This window comes from Vipera ursinii (assembly GCF_947247035.1).
Source record: "Vipera ursinii genome assembly, chromosome: Z".
Lineage (NCBI taxonomy): Eukaryota > Metazoa > Chordata > Lepidosauria > Squamata > Viperidae > Vipera > Vipera ursinii.
In genome coordinates, this window is record NC_139517.1 from 10,796,721 (window position 1) to 10,815,901 (window position 19,181).

Here is a 19,181-nt window from a genome sequence, read left to right on the forward strand (position 1 = left end):
GTTTCAGATCACTTGGGAATTCATTTTGAGGGGCCTCAGAGACAGTATTAGAGCTTTGCAGCTACCTCGGCCTCCACTACACCCCTTAAAAACAACTGAAAACCTGCTAAAAAAGAACAGCCACTTTGCTTCTTTAACCCTTCGCTCCCTGGTAAACTAAAAGAAACCCAAATATTTCAGCCTCCCCAGTCAGCTGAGCTCATGACGCATACAATTATGGTTGAGATGGAAGGTTCTGCCCACACAGCAAAAGAAAGAGAAGGTGGCTTTGGCAAAAAAAAATAAAAATAATAATTGAAATTGGCAGATATGAAGACCCACAAGCCAAAAGAGTGAACTGTCTCGGCAAATAGAATAGAATAGAATAGAATAGAATAGAATAGAATAGAATAGAATAGAATAGAATAGAATAGAATAGAATAGAATAGAATAGAATAGAATAAATATTGGAGAATAGAATAGAATAATAGAATAGAATAGAATAGAATAGAATAGAATAGAATAGAATAGAATAGAATAGAAGAATAGAATAGAATAGAATAGAATAGAATAGAATAGAATAGAATAGAATAGAATAGAATAGAAGCTGGAAGGGACCTTGGAGGTCTTCTAGTCCAGCCCCCCACTCAAGCAGGAGAACCTGTATCATCTCAGAGAAGTGACTGTCCAGTCTCTTCTTAAAAACCTCCAATGATGGATGTTCTACTGGTTAATTGTCCTCACTGTTAGGACCATTCTTCTTAATGTGCCCTTTGTTTTTTCTCAAAAGCCACTTTTCATCCTAACGGATCCAGCACAGACACACTGTAGAGCGCTTTCCTACAAAATCAAATCATTTATTTTAGGTGAAAAAGTACATTTTTTAAAAAAGGTGTATCTAATGAGCCTTGCAGCTGCCTTTCCTTCACGGCTTCCAAACTGAAGAAGATTTTCAGGCAAAGAGAAACCCTTAGTCTCGCCACGTTACCTCCACTTCGTCTGTACGATACCTGGAAAGAATGAAAGCACACAAGCATCCATTTGAGTGGGTATCCATTCCTCTAAGGATCCAATTTACCTCTGAGTAAATACGCAGTGGCTCAGTGGGTAAGGACGCTGAGCTTGTCGATCAGAAGGTCGGCAGTTTGGCGGGTCGAATCCCGAGTGCCGCGTAACAGAGTGAGCACCTGTTACTCATCCCAGCTTCTGCCAACCTAGCAGTTCGAAAGCACGTAAAAATGCAAGTAGAAAAATAGGGACCACTACAGTGAGAAGGTAACAGCGTTCCGTGCGCCTTTGGCATCTAGTCATACCGGCCACATGACCACAGACGTCCTCGGACAAGCTTTGAAACGGAGATGAGCACTGGCCCCTAGAGTTGGAAATGACTAGCACGCATGTGCGGGGGAACCTTTACCTTAAACACATATCAAATAGCTTTAAGAGGCCTTTAAAAGTGGAGGGGATGGGAAGGGATACAAAGCTGCAGCCATAATCAGCCTGATTTGCCCTCAAATTTGGACTCCCAACCTCTTAATTGCAAACATGCAGGGAACTGTTTGCTTAACTAGAGAGTTTACTGTCTCAAGGTACTTTTCCAGGAGGCAACTGGACTTTCTTGTTTTTCTTTTGAAGGCGTTTCACTTCTCATCCAAGAAGCTTCTTCAGCTCCGACTGGATGGTGGGGAATGGAAGGATTTATATTCCTTGCAGACAGCTGGTCGTTTGCATTCTTTTAGGGAGTCACTGAGGCAGCCAAGAAGGCTCCACACACATTTGCACTACTCAGGTGACCTTGAGGATACAGGTAAACCTCCAAATGGCCTCAACAACTCTCTAAAAGTGTGCAAATGGCCAGCTGTCTTCAAGGAATATAAATCCTTCCATTCCCCACCATCCAGTCGTAACGGAAGAAACGTCTAGGATGAGAAGTGAAACATCTTCAAAGAAAAACAAGAAAGTCCAGTTGCCTCCTGAAAAAGGACCTTGAGACGACCATGACCTGGATGACTGAGAATCTCCACAGCCATAGAGAGTCACTGCATTTTCAGCATCTGCACAGGTGGTCCTCGACTTACAACAGTTCATTTAGTAGCCGTTCGAAGTTACAACGGCACTGAAAAAAGTGACTTATGACCATTTTTCACACTTAGGAACGCTGCAGCATCCCCATGGTCGTATGATTTAAATTCAGATGCTTGACAACTGGTTCGTACTTATGACGGTTGCAAAGTTCCTGGGTCCCGTGATCCCCTTTTGCGACCTGACAAGCAAAGTCAATGGGGAAGACAGATTCAGTGAACCACCATGTTGCTAATTTAACAGCTATGGTGATTCACTTGCCAAATGTGGGAAGAAAAGTCGTAAAATGGGACAAAACTCCCTTAACCAATTTCTCGCTTAGCCACATAAATTCTGGGCTCAGTTGTGGTCCTAACTGGAGGATTCCCTGTATTTAGAGGTGCACAATTGCAGGAAGTTTTAAAAAGGTGGAGTTGAAAAGACCGAGTAAAGCCACAACTTCAAAGATGTCTGATTTAGTAAGGATCTAAATAAATTAAATGCCTCGGTACTTCCGTGCCCCATTTCCACTAATTCCACAATTACAGGATTTTCCCTTGTACAAGTCCGGCAAGGCTGTATACTGTCACCCTGCCTGTTTAACTTATATGCAGAGCACATCATGAGAAAGGCAGGGCTAGATGAATCAAAAGTTGGAATTAAGATTGCCGGGAGAAATATCGACAACCTAAGATATGCAGATGATACCACTCTAATGGCAAAAAGTGAAGAAGAACTAAAGAGCCTCTTGTTGCGAGTAAAGAAGGAGAGTGCAAAAGTTGGGTTGAAACTAAACATTAAGAAAACCAAGATCATGGCATCCGGCCCCCTGGCAAATAGATGGGGAAGAAATGGAGGTAGTGACAGATTTTATTTTCCTGGGCTCCAAGATCACCACAGACAGGGACTGCAGCCAAGAAATTAAAAGATGCTTGCTTCTGGGGAGGAAAGCCATGGCAAATCTAGACAGCACACTAAAAAGCAGAGACATCACCCTGCCAACAAAAGTGCATATAGTCAAGGCTATGGTCTTCCCAGTTGCAATGTATGGCAGTGAAAGTTGGACCATAAGAAAGGCTGAGTGCCAAAGAATTGAAGCCTTTGAACTATGGTGCTGGAGAAGACTCCCGCGAGTCCCCTGGATTGCAAGGCAATCAAACTGGTCAGTCTTAGAGGAGATCAATCCTGACTGCTCTTCAGAAGGCCAGATCCTGAAGCCGGAACTCAAATACTTTGGCCACCTAATGAGAAGGAAGGACTCACTGGAGAAGAGCCTAATGGTGGGAAAGATTGAGGGCAATAGAAGAAGGGGACGACAGAGAATGAGGTGGCTGGATGGAGTCACTGAAGCAGGAGGCGTGAGCTTAAATGGACTCCAGAAGATGGTAGAGGACAGGAAGGCCTGGAGGAACGTTGTCCATGGGGTCGCGATGGGTCGGACACGACTTCGCAACTAACAACAACATTGGAAATTAAGACAATCACCTTTGCGTAATCCATGAATCTTCGAGTGCTGTGACTTGACCAGATTGAAACATTTCCCAACCAGCTTGTGCGATCATGGCGCCGTTGTCAATGCAGAACCTGGGTACAAAATTGGTCATGAGGAATTGGAGAATTTTTTTTTTAAAAAAAGGAGAGCCTTTCTGAGCACAGGCCCTCTTCTGTTCTCTTGCAAAAGCTAAACTCAAGGAAGCTCTACAACAGCATGGTGTTGACTGCATCACTTTCCAAATTTGCTACTTGCAGCTTAGTTGAGTCTAAGAGAGACTCAGGCAAATAATTGGATTCAAGCCACTGATATTTATGGCTGGACTAACTTTTGATATTGCCAAAACTATTGAGGATACAACAGAAAGAGGTTCAATCAATCAGAATAGAGCGGGAAGGGACCTGGGAAGTCTTCTAGTCAAACTCCTCTGCTGAAGCAGAAGACCTTATAGCAGGATTCAAGCAACAGAAGGCCCACCCTGGTTTTGTTAGGCTGCTTAGATCCTACAAGTTATAATAGAATTAGAAGAGACTTTGGAGGTCTTCTAGTCCAACCACTGCTCAAGCAGCAAATCCTATACCATTTCAGACAAAGGGCTGTCCAGCCTCATCTTAAAAGCCTCCAGTGATGGAGCACCCACAAGTTCTGGAAACAAGTTGTTCCACTGGTTAATTGTTCTCACTGTTAGGAAGTTTCTCCTTAGTTCTAGGTTGCTTCTCTCCTTGATCAGTTTCCATCTATTGCTTCTTGTCCTGACTTCTGGTGCTTCGGAGAATAGGTTGACCCTCCCCCCCATTTTTGTGGCAGCCCCTTAGATCAGGGGTGTCAAACTGCCGGCCCACGGGCTGGACGCGTCATGCGGAAGCCATTCCCACTCCATTGCCGGCAATGGCAAAACAGTCCCGATAACATCACCCGGCATCACGTGACGTCGCGAGTTTGACATGTCTGCCTTAGACATTGGAACACTACTATTATGTCACACCTAGTCCTTCTTTTCACTAGATTAGCCATACTCGGTTCCTGCAACTGTTCTTCGTATGTTTTAGCCTCCAGCCTCCTATTCATCTTTGTTGCTCTTTTCTGCAGTCTTTCCAGAATCTCAACATCTTTTTTATAATACAGTGGCCGAAACTGGATGCAGTATTCTAAGTGTGGTCTTACAAACGCTTTATAAAGTTGTCCGGCTGCTTTTGCTGCTAATACGCACAACGGAGTCTCTGAAGGAAATGGTGGACTCACCTACCCCTAACAGATGCCGGGAAGCTAAGTCTAGGTCTAGGAGGATCTTGGGAAGAAGATGGAGGGTGGGGGGTTTCTCACCTCTCATCAGTTGCAAAGAGTCGAGCCCCTCTCTCTCTGCACATGATCCCCATCATCTCTTGAAGTCGCTCGTTACCTACAAAGAAAGGTGCAGTCTCCCTTGTTGAAAGAAGCACCCCATCTAGTAGATCAACGTTTCTCCATCTGGACTGCTTTAAGATATGTGGACTTCAACTCCCAGAATTCTTCAGCCAGCCTTGTTGGCTAGGGAATTCTGGGAGTTGAAGTCTATGCATCTTAAAGTAGCTAAGGCGGAGAAGACTCTAATAGACCAATCTTTCTTGGGGTTCTGTCGGTTTGTCCAATGGTTATTAAATGCACCAGGTCAGAAACCAGAAGACCATGAGCCTTACACACGAACCCCACTCGGGGGCTTTGAGCAAGACATTTTTCCCCTCAGGCCTAGAAAGATCAAGGCAATGGCAAACTATTTCTGAAAATGTTGCCAGGAAAACTGTATGTCAAGGTGATGGCCAAGAATTAAAACAAAAAAATAATAAAAACCATAGTGAATCCTGAAAAAACAGCATTAACTGGGCTCCACCCATGGACTAGAAAAAGAAGAGAGATCATAGCTGCCTTAATTAGTCTGGGACAGAGGTAGGCAACCTCGGCTCTTTTATGACTCATGGACTTCAACTCCCAGAATTCCTGAGTCAGCATAGCTGACTCAGGAATTCTGGGAGTTGAAGTCCATGAGTCATAAAAGAGCCGAGGTTGCCTACCCCTGGTCTGGGATAATCCATCTGACCCTTGAAATGGAATTGATAAAAAGGATTAGGGAATTTGGGACACTTTTTCCCAAAGATGCCACAGGCGTGTGGGCCATGATCTAAGGGCAAGAAGGGAGCAGTGTGGTGGCCTAGCGGAGAAGACACTCCCTCCCACTTGGAAGGTTAAGAGTTCAATCCTAGGTAGAGGCAGATGTTTCTCTTTTAAGGCACGAAGAAAAAAATCTGCTGTGAATTCCCCGTAGGCGCCAGGAAGGGCATCCAGACAGTAAACGCTCAGCTCTATTCAGTTACCTCGACTCTACTCTGAATAAAGAGATTACAGGGTTGTAAAAAGGGAGTTCATCTGAGAGGAAACTTGAGAGCCAATCTCATAATGTGAAAGAGACCTAGAAAGGGAAGAATTGGAAGGGGCTTAAAGCGGGAAACCACGATTCACAAACCACGATTCAGAAACCAAGGTTCAGAAACCACGATTCTGAACAAGGCAATCTTCCAAAAGTAGAGCAAAAATCTGTTCAAGGCGTCACCGCCTGGAGAAGTTCAAAGTCAGTTTCCCAGTCCTGAGAGAACATTGTGGTGGAACAAGGAAGCAGCTTCACTGGAGGCCCCACGCGGGCCCTGGGGAATGCTGGTGGGCCAGCAAGGGTCTCAGATGGATACTGGGGAGCGTAAGGACTAGCGAGGGTAAAAATGGTTCTGTGCAGTGCAGGTGGGCTAGGAGGAGCAGGAGTGAGTTGCTGCAGGCAGATGTGCTCTACAAAGTGTGGACCGACAGGGGTGCTATGGAGTACGAGGTCCTTGGGTCTGTAGTAGGTTTCTCGGGAGTAAAAGCAGGAGCTACTTACTGGAATGATTTGCAATCTTTCCTGCTGGCTTCCCCATTGGCTTTGTGGGAAGCCCGCAAATGGTGATCACATGAGGCAGCTCGCTGCTTCATCATAACTGCAAGTGGGCATCTGTGCGCCCAGATTGTTGTAAGGTTGCTATAAGGTGGCTATAACTTTGAATGGTTGCTGAAGAAGTAGACACAAACCAAGGACTACCTATTAGCCATTTTACGGCTTCCTATACAACAAACAAAAAAGAAACTTTCCTTCAACAGATACTTCATGTCCGTGGATTTCATGGACCTTCCTAGATAGTTTGCTTGGCATCAGTGCAGCTTGCCTTCTCTGACCTTTGGGATATGTTTTAACTTCTCCATCTAGCCCAGGGGTAGGCAACCGTGGCTCTTTTATGACTCATGGACTTCAACTCCCAGAATTCCTGATCCAGCATCCACCCAAATCACTTACAGCCAACGCCGCCCACAATTAAGGCCTCACTGGAGCCAGTATGTGCCATGGCCCGTTCGGTGATCTCCACCAGCATTGCAAAGAGCGTCTCCTGATGGAGAAGGAGAAATTATAGGATCAGAATTCAGAAGCTTTCTGTTCAGTTCTCAAGTAGGGGTGCCCATCCTCCTCTATCTATGCATGCAATATAAATCAACCTTTATGCCTGATGTCAAAGAAGTAAATATTTTCTAGGTGCTGATAACAGGAACCTACAGGCATATTCATCCCATTCTGGGAGCTTAATCTGTCAGCCCTACAAGGTTGACCAGACTAAGAAACCAATGCCTTGTAGATCAGTAGTATTTTCAGCATAACAGCTAATAACCAAATGACTTTTTCTACCTTATTTTGTATGAAACGAGGAGGGGCTTGAGTGAGCTGTTTCCTCAAGTTACTTTCTTGGCCCTGGCTCAATCCCCTCTTATCCAATCATTGCCTTGGTGGGTGGTTTTTCCTTCTGTCCTCCTTCTGCCCTCTACACGGTCTTGGATTATGACAGCAACCAAGACAGTTGTCACAAAAGCTATATAGCACATCAGTGGTGGGATTCAAATATGTGATCAACTGGTTCTCTGTGTGGATGCCGCTTCCGAAAGTCCATTCTAGGCCTGGGCAACAAAAAAAATTAGCTACTGGTTCTGCCGAAGTGGTGAGAACCGGCTGAATCCCACCGCTGCGGCATATGCATGCTGATGGGGAATTCTGGGTCCCACCATCTATTAAAAAAGTTATATTACATCTACCACATTCCCATCGATCAATAAAGTAATATTACATCTACCACATTCCTATCTATCAAAAAAGTTATTACATCTACCACATTCCCACCATCTATTAAAAAAGTTATATGACATCTATCGCATTCCCACCATCTACGGTGGGAATCCAGTAGATGTCATATCAGATGCATCAAAATTACATGATTTAATGAGAAGTTCTGGGAGCTGTAGTCCACCCATCATCAAGGTGCCAAAGTTGAGAAACACTATACTAGGCAAAGGTACAAAATTGTGCTGATTTTGCACAAGTCCACAAGTCTTAAAGTTGCCAAGGTTGGAGACCCCTGCTCTACATGCTCTTCGATCCAGACCTAATTAGTTCCTTACCTGTAGAGAGAAGCAGAGGTCCTCTGGAGTGCATTCTTCTGCAGACAGCATTCTGTGGGCCACGTCCTACAAGAGAACAGCGTGAATCCTTGTTATTGATTATTATCTATTACAGACAGTCCTCATTTAGCAACCACGACTGGGACCAGCAAGTTGGCCATTAAGTGAACACTAAATGAAACTGCAACTGTGCTTATAATCTTGTTTCGGCTTTTTTTTGCCTTGTGGACCTGCGAAGATCATAAAAGTGAGGATTGGTCATAAAGTGGCTTTTTCATCACTGTCATGTGGAGGGTCACTTAACAAGGCAGTCACTAAACAAGGGCTACCTGTACTGATGACAGGAACATGCTGCCATTTGGGGGTTTTTTTTCCTAGTAATATTAATAGGTAAAGGTAAAGGTTCCCCCACACATGCGTGCTAGTCGTTTCCGACTCTAGGGGCCGGTGCTCATCTCCGTTTCAAAGCCGAAGAGCCAGCACTTGTCCGAGGACGTCTCCGTGGTCATGTGGCTGGCATGACTAGACGCCAAAGGCGCACGGAACGCTGTTACCTTCCCACCGTAGTGGTCCCTATTTTTCTACTTGCATTTTTACATGCTTTCGAACTGCTAGGTGGGCAGAAGCTGGGACGAGTAACAGGCGCTCACTCTGTTACGCGGTGCTCGGGATTTGACCCGCCAAACTGCCGACCTTCTGATCGACAAGCTCAGTGTCCTAACCCACTGAGCCACCGCGTCCCTTAGTAATATTAATATTTGCTGACAAAATAGTAATATGATAATATTCAGTAATGTTTAGTAGTATTTTGCTAACAAAATAAGGGAGTATCCCTCTTTTCAGAATAAGGATTGTATATCAGAGAAATCATTTTTGGAACCAAAACTGAGGAAATAACAATAGCAATAACACTTTGAGTAGATTTATATACCGCTTCATTGTGCTTTACAACCCTCTCTAAGCAGTTTACAGAGTCAGCATATTGCCCCCAACAATTTGGGTCCTCATTTTACCAACTTTGGAAGGATGGAAAGGCAGAATAGAATAGAATAGAATAGAATAGAATAGAATAGAATAGAATAGAATAGAATAGAATAGAATAGAATAGAATAGAATAGAATAGAATAGAATAGAATAGAATAGAATAGAATAGAATAGAATTAGGACAGAACAGACTAGAATAGACTAGAATAGACTACTGTAGAATAGACTAGAATAGACTAGAATAAGAATAGAATAGAATAGAATAGAATAGAATAGAATAGAATAGAATAGAATAGAATAGAATAGAATAGAATAGAATAGAATAGAATGGAAAGGAATAGAATAGAGTGGAATAGAATAGAATAGAATAGAATAATAGAATAGAATAATCTTTATTGTCAGTCTGTATCTCACAACGAAATTAAGCGCTGTCCAAAGAGCACACTACACACAAGTAAAAACCACAAATAAGAACGTACCTTATCTACAAACATCCTTCCCATTCTATTCACCATTGCACTGCCCCCAATATTGCACTTCAATGTTGCACTATAGAGTAGTATTTAATACAGTTACAGCTCTGGGATTTATTTTATTTTATTTTATTTTATTTTAATTTAATTCCATTTATATCCCGCCCTTCTCCGAAGACTCAGGGCGGCTTACAAGCTTAGCAGTAGCCTTCATTCTATGTATATGCCTGCTTATTAGGGCTTTTCACACACACCCCAAGCGGCATTATTACAAAGTCAGCTTATTGCCCCCAACAATCTGGGTCCTCATTTTACCTAGCTCGGAAGGATGGAAGGCTGAGTCAACCTTGAGCCTGGTGGGACTCGAACCTGCACTAATTGCAGGCAGCTGGTGTTACTTAAGGAGGCATTAGCCCACTGCTCCACCAAGGCTCTTTGATAAATATCTTTGAGCCAGTCAGGATCGAACTCCTGACAGTGGGAATGCAAAGTTAGACTGCTATACTACATTCTAACCACTGGGCCACCACAGCTCTTATAATAATTCTGGGGTGTTGAAAATGGTACAGAATGAGCGCTGCTTGTCTTCAAGGGCTCATTATACAGGAGGGTGGGACATATTAGTTAAAAGATTATTATTTTAGAAGCAGTCATGTTTATTTTGTTTAAAGACTGACAGGGCTGCCTACCTCAGACGGTGATCTTAGGCAGCTCACCGTAACTGAGCAAAACAATGGAAGGAAAATAGAACCAAGTATTTTTGCAAGCTGGGCAAGCCAGGTGAGCAACCTGAAGGCAGGTTGAATCTGGCTAAAGGTGCTCTACTGCTCTATCCTGTTCCTGCTGTTGACAACCACATACCCCTTTGAGACTCACAAGTCAGAGGTAAGAGCATAGCAGCCTCCCAAAAACACCACAATGGGCAAAGATATAAACAGCCATAACAGGCAGCCATGGAGAAAGGACAAGCATTTCAAGCTCCTTTCATTTGAGCTCAGCTCCTAGCAAACGTATCATTTCCTGGTGGTGTTGCATCCAAGGGTTAACCTGCTGAGCAATTTGGAGACCCACTGGATTGGCTGGGAGTTGACTTGGTTGCGTTCTTAAAGACAGCATTTAAAAAGAGAAAAGTTCCCCCACTAAATTTCCAACTGCTGCTTTGTGGGATTAGAATCCTACCTCTATGTGGGACAGAATCCCAGAGAACGACACGTCCATGCCTTTCACTGTATAGGGAAGCTCGACCAACCTTTGACCCCTGTAGAAGAAAGGGGGAAGCGTTGAATGTCCTTCTCCTGTATTGAGCTGTAATCTAAGATATGGTGTCTCTAGAGTCGTGCTGGCGAACCTATGGCACGGGTGCCACAGGTGGCACGCAGAGCCTCTATGTGAGCATGCGCGCCTTCGCCCCACTCCCAGGCCTTCAGCTGGGTTTTATAAAACCTTTTCGCTTTAGGCCTCCACCTCTGTGTTCAAAAAAAAAAAGGTTCAATCAATCAATTTCAACTTCTCGCAGGGAAAAAAAATCCTGCAAAGTTGGAATTGATTGATTGAACTTTTTAGTCCCACCCAGTCTGCCGTTACCACCACGGCCATGGCCACCCAATGGGGCACGCCCACCCGGCACCCGACGATACATAAGTGGGTTTTGGGTTGCAGTTTGGGTACTCGGTCTCTAAAAGGTTTGCCATCACTGCTCTAGAGCTTTGTTTTTCAACCTTAGCAACTTCAAGCCGTGTGGACTTCAACTCCCAGAATTCCCCAGGCACCATGAACTCCACAGAGCTTAACGTTGCTAAGGAGGAGAAACCCAGCTCTGCGGAACCCAAATAACCCTCACCTTGCAAAAAAACCCCAAGAAACAGAGCAATGTAGCCGGCTTCTATTTCTCAAAAGATGAGAGAAGGACCATCACCTTCTCTTTAAATGCCATCGCCCTGCAGGTTTATCTTTACAGCATGTAGCAGAAAAGGAACTGCAACCAGTATCTTTTGCTTGACTTAGTTTAATATGTGAGGATCGTATCTGGATCATCATTTGTTGAAAATGCAGACTTCAGAAGAGGCCAGTTAGGGTAATTTTCTTACTAAATAGAATCACAAAACCGCACCTCGCTTACTTTGGCCATGTCAAGTGGGGGAATTCACTGGAGAAAGCAAATCATGTTGGGGAGAGTTAGCAGTAAAAGGAAACCAGGCTGTCAAAGAACACAATGGCTGGACACTATAAAAGCTGACACCAGGCAGAGCATAGAACAGGGGTGTCAAACTCACTTTCATTGAGGGCTGCATCAGCATTGCGGTTGCCCTCAGGGGGCCGGGTGGGCATGGCCAGGGTGGGCGTGGCCTACTGGATGGGCGTGGCTAGAGTGCATATGGCCTACTGGGTGGGCGTGGCCAGCTCTACATCATTCGCATCAAGGGTGCCTACGGGGGCCTGGGCAGGAGTGGGACAGATCTGAGGGTCTCTGGCAGGAGGAGGGTCTCTGGGCCAGGGCCAAGGCAGTGGGGGCCGTTCCCTCACTGTTTCTAGGATGGCTTCGTGGGCCACATGAAACCACTTCATGGGCCGCATCCAGCCCCCGGGCCTTGTGTTTGACATGTCTGGCATAGAACAACTCAAAGGAATAGTGCAAGACTGGAAGATGTGGAGAGATCTGGCCCATGGCATTGCCAAGTCAGACACGATTAAATGGATAATGTCAACATAATCTACTAAATACACCCATGGAAAAGAGATGGATCCTGCTAACGTTTTCCTATGGCCTTCTGAGATCCTTTCTGAAGATTTTGTCTATTTGTCAAAATTATTTAATTTTGGTCCAAACTAAGGATATGGAACCCACGTCTAGTATCTATGAAATACATTTAACAGAACAAAGAAAATGATTGCGTGAGAGTTTTCCCCTTGTTATGACTTACTTCTTGGCCATCTGTTCGATGTTGTAGCCTGGACTGGGATCATTTGAGATCTAAGTCAAGAAGTGAATGAAAGAATCAGATTTCGACAATAATAATAACTGGCTTGGCAATCATCAATGACCTGACTTAACAATCATCAATAGGACAGACACAAGGTTCATGGACAGTGGACACTGCAGTACCTGGAGACAGCAGAAGACAAAAAAAATGGATAAAATAAGAAAATGATATAGACCTGCAAATAGAAGTAGAATGACTGTAGCAAAAGAAAGCAAAGACTTTCAAAGACTATCTGTAATACTGTTTTGGCTGACATTTCCTTCTTGTACATGCAATTTACTCTCCTGTACATATTCAGAGGCTAAACTGCAAAGTATTAGGATAACCCAACTTGGCAGACTTTGAATGTTAAGAGTCCAACTCCTCTGATCTACAAGTCAGCACATCTTGATTGGAGATGATGCTTCTTGGATGAGAACCAAAACATCTTCCTCAAGGAAAAGCACCTTTTATACACCCATGACCTGGATGACTGAGAATCTCCATAGACATGTACCAGGTTATGCTCCTCCTCCAGTTTCATCTGTGTCTTCATGAAATAATCAGGGAGAAAATAGACCCCATAGTTCAGGGGTCTTCAAACCTGATCCTTTTATGACTTGTTGACTTCAACTCCCAGAATTCATCGGCCAGGCATGCTGGCTGAGGAATTCTGGGAGTTGAAGTCCACAAGTCATAAAAGGGCCAGGTCTGAAGACCCCTGCCATAGTTATTTTCTCAGCCTCAAAGGATCTCTGGTACACCACACAGCCCTACTGAACCTCTTCCAAATGTGTACATTCAGAAAGAAGTCCCATAATACATACCATCTAACGAAGCCAACTTGCATTCTCATCTATGCTGAGATGTATTTACCTTCAACACTCGAGCAAAACGATCCAGGCAGTTTCCCACAGCAATGTCTATAGTTTCCCCAAATATACGATAGCGATGCTCAGAGTATGCAATGACCTGGATTGGAGGAAGAGGCAGACACAGTTCTAACCCCCTTCGCTTACACTTGATGTTCCTGAGATCCAGATGGGCCAACCAAAGTTTTTTTCCCCACCTTCTTAGTTGGAAATCATTAGGTTCAAAACAATAGCATGGCAAGATAAATTAAAGCAAAACAGCAATGTGTTTGGTGAGGTCTATCTCTGGGGAATACACAAAATGAACTGTGCACTACAACACATAAATCAACAAGTGGAGTCCTAAGCCCAGGGCCTGCTGGAAAAGCCAAGTCTTTAAGGCTTTCTGAAACGACGTCATGTGGACTTCAAGGGGAATGGAGTTCCAGAGGACACAGGTGACTACAAAGAAAGTCCAACTTGGAGTTCCTGCTCTACTGAGGAGCACTGGAAAATGATGGTTTGGACCAGATGTTATTGGCTGGACAGATGCTATCAGAGCAAACCTGTCTCCTACAGTTTCAAGGTTACTACTGTCTTCTTTTCACATCAAGCTTTTTGACAGTGCTGGACTTTGTATCAAGGCTGCAACTGTGGAGGCGGTCGACAGTATTAAGTGTCGGGGTGTGCAGATGACTAAAAATCTGACTTGGTTTCTTCATATATCATCTTTAGGGAAGCGTGCAAACCTGCGTCTGCATTTCCTGCGTGTGATGAGGCGAGCACATCTTTCTCTTTCTGTCCTGGCCACTTTTTACAGATTGCACGATTGAGAGCATTTTAACGAACTGCAACACTGTCTGGTTTGGTGGCAGCAGTGCCTCAGATAGAAGGACAGGTGAGATGATTATAGGAAGCTGTCGAGACTCTAGAAAGGGTATAGAGAAGAGCAACAAAGATGATTGGGGGACTGGAGGCTAAAACATATAGGGAACGGTTGCTGGAATTGGGTATGTGTAGTTTAATGAAGAGAAGGGTGAGAGGTGACATGATAGCAGTGTTCCAATATCTCAGGGACCGCCACAAAGAAGAGGGAGTCAAGCTATTCTCCAAAGCACCTGAAAGCAGGACAAGAAGCAACGGATGGAAACTAGTCAAGGAGAGAAGCAACCTAGAACTAAGGAGAAATTTCCTGACAGAACAATTAACCAGTGGAACAACCTGCCTCCAGAGGTGGTGAATGCTCCAACACAGGAGGTTTTTAAGAAGAGACTGGACAGCCATTTGCCTGAAATGGTATAGGGTTTCCTGCCTGAGCAGGGGGTTGGACTAGATGACCTCCAAGGTCCCTTCCAACTTTATATTATCATTATTATTATTATTATTATTATTATTATTATTATTATTATTATTATTATTATTATTATCTTGCTCCCGTTTTATCAGGATGCTGCTTATAAGCACTTATATGTGCTTAGAGTCGAAGCATTGTTAGAGACCCCACATACCCCCTTCAAGGTCTGTTTTTGTTGCTCCCCTCTGGGAGGACGTTTTGAAGTATTTCCAGCAGGACTACCAAATTCTGTAACAGCTTTTGTTCCCTATGCCATCTGTCTTGTAAATTCGCAGGATTCTATCCTATCCTATCCTATCCTATCCTATCCTATCCTATCCTATCCTAATTAATTCCAGTCCTCTCCACTCTCCATTCTTGCCTCGCTCATGGTATTCCCAGCTGCTGTCTTCCAGCCTTGTACCAGTATAGTACCCGTGGGAAAAGAGGATGTGAAAGTAGCAGATGTATAGAGGTTTCAGATGTAAACGGGTGCATTTGGAAACTGCTGGTCAGCACAAAGGAACAGGGAAATGCTTTTGCAAAATAAAGGTTATGAGTGGGTGGTCAGTGGAAGAAAACTATAAAAATGTTGGCTTATGTCTGGCTCGGGGCCATTGGCCTATAGCTGTCCTTTGGAATCTGCTATTGCCATATGGTCCTCATTGCAATGGTTTGTTAATGTAAGTGATGCTATGTTATTATGCTATTATATTCCAAATTATTAGAAAAACAAACCTCTGAATCTTAAAGTAAGAATTATTGTTTTGTGTTGCTGTCTCTTGTCTTTTCCATTGGGTGTTTCCACGACAGAATTAAGAAACTTAACAACACTGCCTGCTCAGAAGTGCTTATGTGCACTAAACCAGGGGTAGGCAACTGTGGCCAGCATAAAAGAGCCAAGGTTGGCTACCCCTGCACTAAACTATAACATAGATTGCTTTGTTTCTCATATGTCTTGTAAACCTGGCCACTGCGAACCAACTGTAGATTATTTAGCACAGAATGCGAATTGAGTTTCAAGCTGAGACAATGCTTTTCACTAAGCCATGATATGGTTTCCTGGTTTTTATTTTGGTGGGGCATGAACTCAACTGCTGCTCTGTAAATCATGATTTTGGGTTTCAAGTGATATGTATGAACTTGGGATACTATGGTTTATATCAAACCATGGTTTAGCACAACATGCAAATCCAGAAATCCCTTCTCTTCCTCAGTACCTGAGTGTTCCCACCACTGACGTACAACACTGTTGGGTTCTTGGCACCGGTCACAAGCCGCCCCATTTCAATGTGTCCGACACAATGATTCACTCCCAGAAGTGGCTTCCCCCACAACTGGGCCACAGTTCTGGCAACAACAGCGACAGTCACCAGTGGAGCCCCCATCCCTGGGCCTGAAAGACAGAAAAATATGCATTAAGTCCAATATAGCATTGATGCACAGCTCTCAGATTTTATTTTGCATTGATTTATTTGTTTTGGTAGGCCTTATAGACCATTCACCGATTTTTCTCTACCAATCTGGGGCATATAAAACAAGCTTAAATTAGGAAGATTGTCTAGGAGTAGAGAAGTTGTGGTTCTTCAGATGCTGGTTCTTCAGTTCTCTGCAAGTCCAGCCAACATGGCCAACAAGAAGGGTACAAGAAGATGAAGTACAGCTATAGGTTCTTCAAGGATCCTTAATCAGAATACCTTAAAAGTCCAACCTTGGCGACTTTCAAGACTTGTGGATTTCAACTCCCAGAATTCCCCAGCCATCCAGTGGTGGGGATTGAGCTGGTTCACACCGGTTCGATGGAATTGGTAGCTAAATTTTGCCGAGTTCGGAGAACCGGTTGAATGCACACTGCTTCCGGAAGTCCATTCTAGGCCTTGGAGGCCTGGACAAAGCCTAGAACGGCCCACCGGAAGTGCGTGGATGCCACTTCCATAAGTCCATTCTAGGCCTCAGAGGCCCAGGCCTGCATTCAATAAGAGAACCAGTTGTTCCGGTATTTGAATCCCACCACTGCAGCCAGCCATGGTGGCTGGGGAATTCTGGGAGTTGATGTCCACAAGTTTTAAAAGTTGCCAAGGTTGGATATCCTCATGCTTTAAAGAATCCACGTGTCTCTTAAGAAAAGAGATTCACCTTTGGTGAAAGCCACTGCATCAATGTCCTGAGGTTTCAATCCAGCCTCTTCAAGGGCTTCACGCAACACAGTAAGAACGCAAGAACGGTGGTGGCGTGCTGTGTCCCCTGGAAGGAAACCTACAAAGTGGGACCAAAATGGGAAAAGGTCAAGGTTGAAAGGAGATGGACCCACATTCTGTGCTATCTAAGCCCGAGCTAATGTTGTTGGATCAATTTGTAATTATGTTTTCTTTCTCAACACTTGCAACTTTAGTTAATTTCTTTAGAATACAGCCTCCATGTTTCTCATCACTGTCCCTGAAAAAAAACCCTACTTTTTGCACATCAGAAGAAATGGTTTTGGTTTAAAGGAAAAACATGGTTTCTTAAACTTCAAAAAGAAAAAAAAGTGGCCTGCCATGCTAAATTGCTAGTATCGCCTTTAATAAAATGCTAATACTAAAGCTTATAATGTTATATAACATAAGCTATTGTAATTGTGTTTTGTTTTGTAACTTGGACAGATGCTTGTAATGAGTGCAGATAGTCCTTGACTTACGACCACAATGGAGCCAGTTAAGTGTATTACATCCATCTTACAAAGTTTTTTTTTTTGCCAAACTTGTTAAGTGAATCACTGTGGTGGTTAAATAAATAGTGTAGTTATTAAGCAACTCTGGCTTCTCTTCTTTGACTTCGCTCATTGGAAGGTGACTGGAAAGTTACAAATAGTGATTACATGACCCCAGGACAGTGTAACTGTCATAAGTACATGCCAGTTGCCAAATGCCCAAAGTTTGACCATGTGGATGCTGCAACAGTCCTAAGCGTGAGAAACCATCATAAGTCACTTTTTTCAATGCTGTTGTAACTTCAGTCACCAAATGATTCTAAATTGATAACTGTCAATAATACTAATTCTACTTTATTGCAGAATGGAGGGGCCATCACAGAAAAGGCCCTGTTCCCCTAGTTTGGCCAATCAAACTGTTTTCTCTTTTTTGGGGGGGAGGACATGAGGACAGATCTATGTAAATACACTTAAGACTGAGTGAATTAATTTTTTCCTTTTAATTAATCTGGCTCCACTTCTTTAAATCCAGGAAAAATGCTGAATTCTTTCAGCAAGCGGTCCATCTTCTCTCATAGCCCTTTTAGGCTGGAGATTTCCAATGACTTCAACTCCCACGATCCCTTCCTTGGCACCACATTGACTAGGAATTCTGGGAGTTGAAGTGCAACTAGAAAGCACCAGGCTGGATAAGACCATTCATAGGAAATAACACAAGATAAGATAACCTTTATTGTCTTTTTTTTTTACTGTGGGCACCCTGGCACACATTAAGATATATTTCAGTTTGGAGGAGATGGATAAATTATATTCAGAACAAATATGGGACTAAAAAGTTCCATTTAGCTTATGAGTAGATTTTAGTGGGATATTGTTATTGGTACTTTGTTTGTAGTTATGTTAAAGGGGAGTTAAAGCACATTATGAATTTGGTTAATTGTATATTATGCATAATTTTTATTTAGAATATGATTATTGTAACTATAATCCTGTATTTAGCTCTGGGAATTGGGGGGGGGGGAAGTGGGTGGGTTTGGGGTGGGATGGATTTGGGGATATATTGTAAAAATTTGTTTTTGTAACTCTTTAATTAAAAAAAATGAAATTGTTACCTGCTCTCAAAAGTGTACACAATATATGTATATACCTGCACCCTTACATAATACGTATAAATATTAACCACTGCCCATCAAGATACCTACCCTGTCCTGGAGGGGTTACATATGTTCGTCGAGGATTGCTCAGCACTTCCCCATCCCTGACAATCCCAATTCCGATCTTGTTGGCGCTGCCCTCAAAGCCGATCACTACGGGCATCTCTTCCTGGAACACCCGAAAGAAAGTGAAATTTGATTTCTTGCAACAGAAGCCACGGACACCCGGGAATCTGCAGCGATCCGAAGATCCTGCGGATCGCCAAGCACGATTTCCTTGTTATAGCCGGGCAGCAATTTAGCTAACAAGGAACAGGAAATTTGGGGAAAAAATGAATCTTTTACGTCTTACCTCCGGGTTTGTTTGTTTTTTTTCCTCTTGCTGCCAGGTCCGCCTTCCCCACGTTGCTTTATTTCGAAAAGCTCAGCGCAGCAGCAGTACACGGGGGGAAAAACCACGCGTGCAACAAAAGTATCCTGTAAGGCAAAACCCAGCAGCAAAGAAAGGGTTAAATCGTATCGAGTCCTCCCCGCCCTTTCCCTTTTCTTAAAGCTCTAGAGATAGACAAAAGATCGTACAGCATACACGAGCGGCTTTCAATTGACAGCCACCACGTGAGGATTAGAGAGTGTGAGGGGTCTTGGGTGCTTTCTGAGCTTGGTTAATTTCCAGAAGACGTTTCATTACAGAATGGAATTTTTTTG

At 43.6% G+C, this 19,181-nt stretch overlaps 1 protein-coding gene across 2 annotated transcripts; it reads right to left on the reverse strand.

Moving 5' to 3' along the window:
• Positions 1-815: 815 nt before the first annotated feature.
• Positions 816-18,966, reverse strand: OSGEP (O-sialoglycoprotein endopeptidase). Of its 2 annotated transcripts, none has more exons than XM_083377765.1 (12): positions 18,829-18,966; positions 18,525-18,639; positions 16,770-16,889; positions 15,854-16,029; positions 13,326-13,421; positions 12,411-12,460; positions 10,669-10,747; positions 8,033-8,098; positions 6,885-6,975; positions 4,856-4,931; positions 3,526-3,624; positions 816-989 (listed from the first exon to the last, which is right to left on the reverse strand). In XM_083377765.1, exons 2-12 carry the CDS (start codon positions 18,637-18,639, stop codon positions 950-952), a joined length of 1,008 nt encoding a protein of 335 aa, XP_083233891.1. In that variant the 5' UTR covers positions 18,829-18,966; the 3' UTR covers positions 816-949. The 2 variants fall into 2 exon arrangements, with proteins under 2 accessions (XP_083233891.1, XP_083233890.1); XM_083377764.1 differs by having other exon boundaries at positions 18,525-18,645.
• Positions 18,967-19,181: the final 215 nt, after the last annotated feature.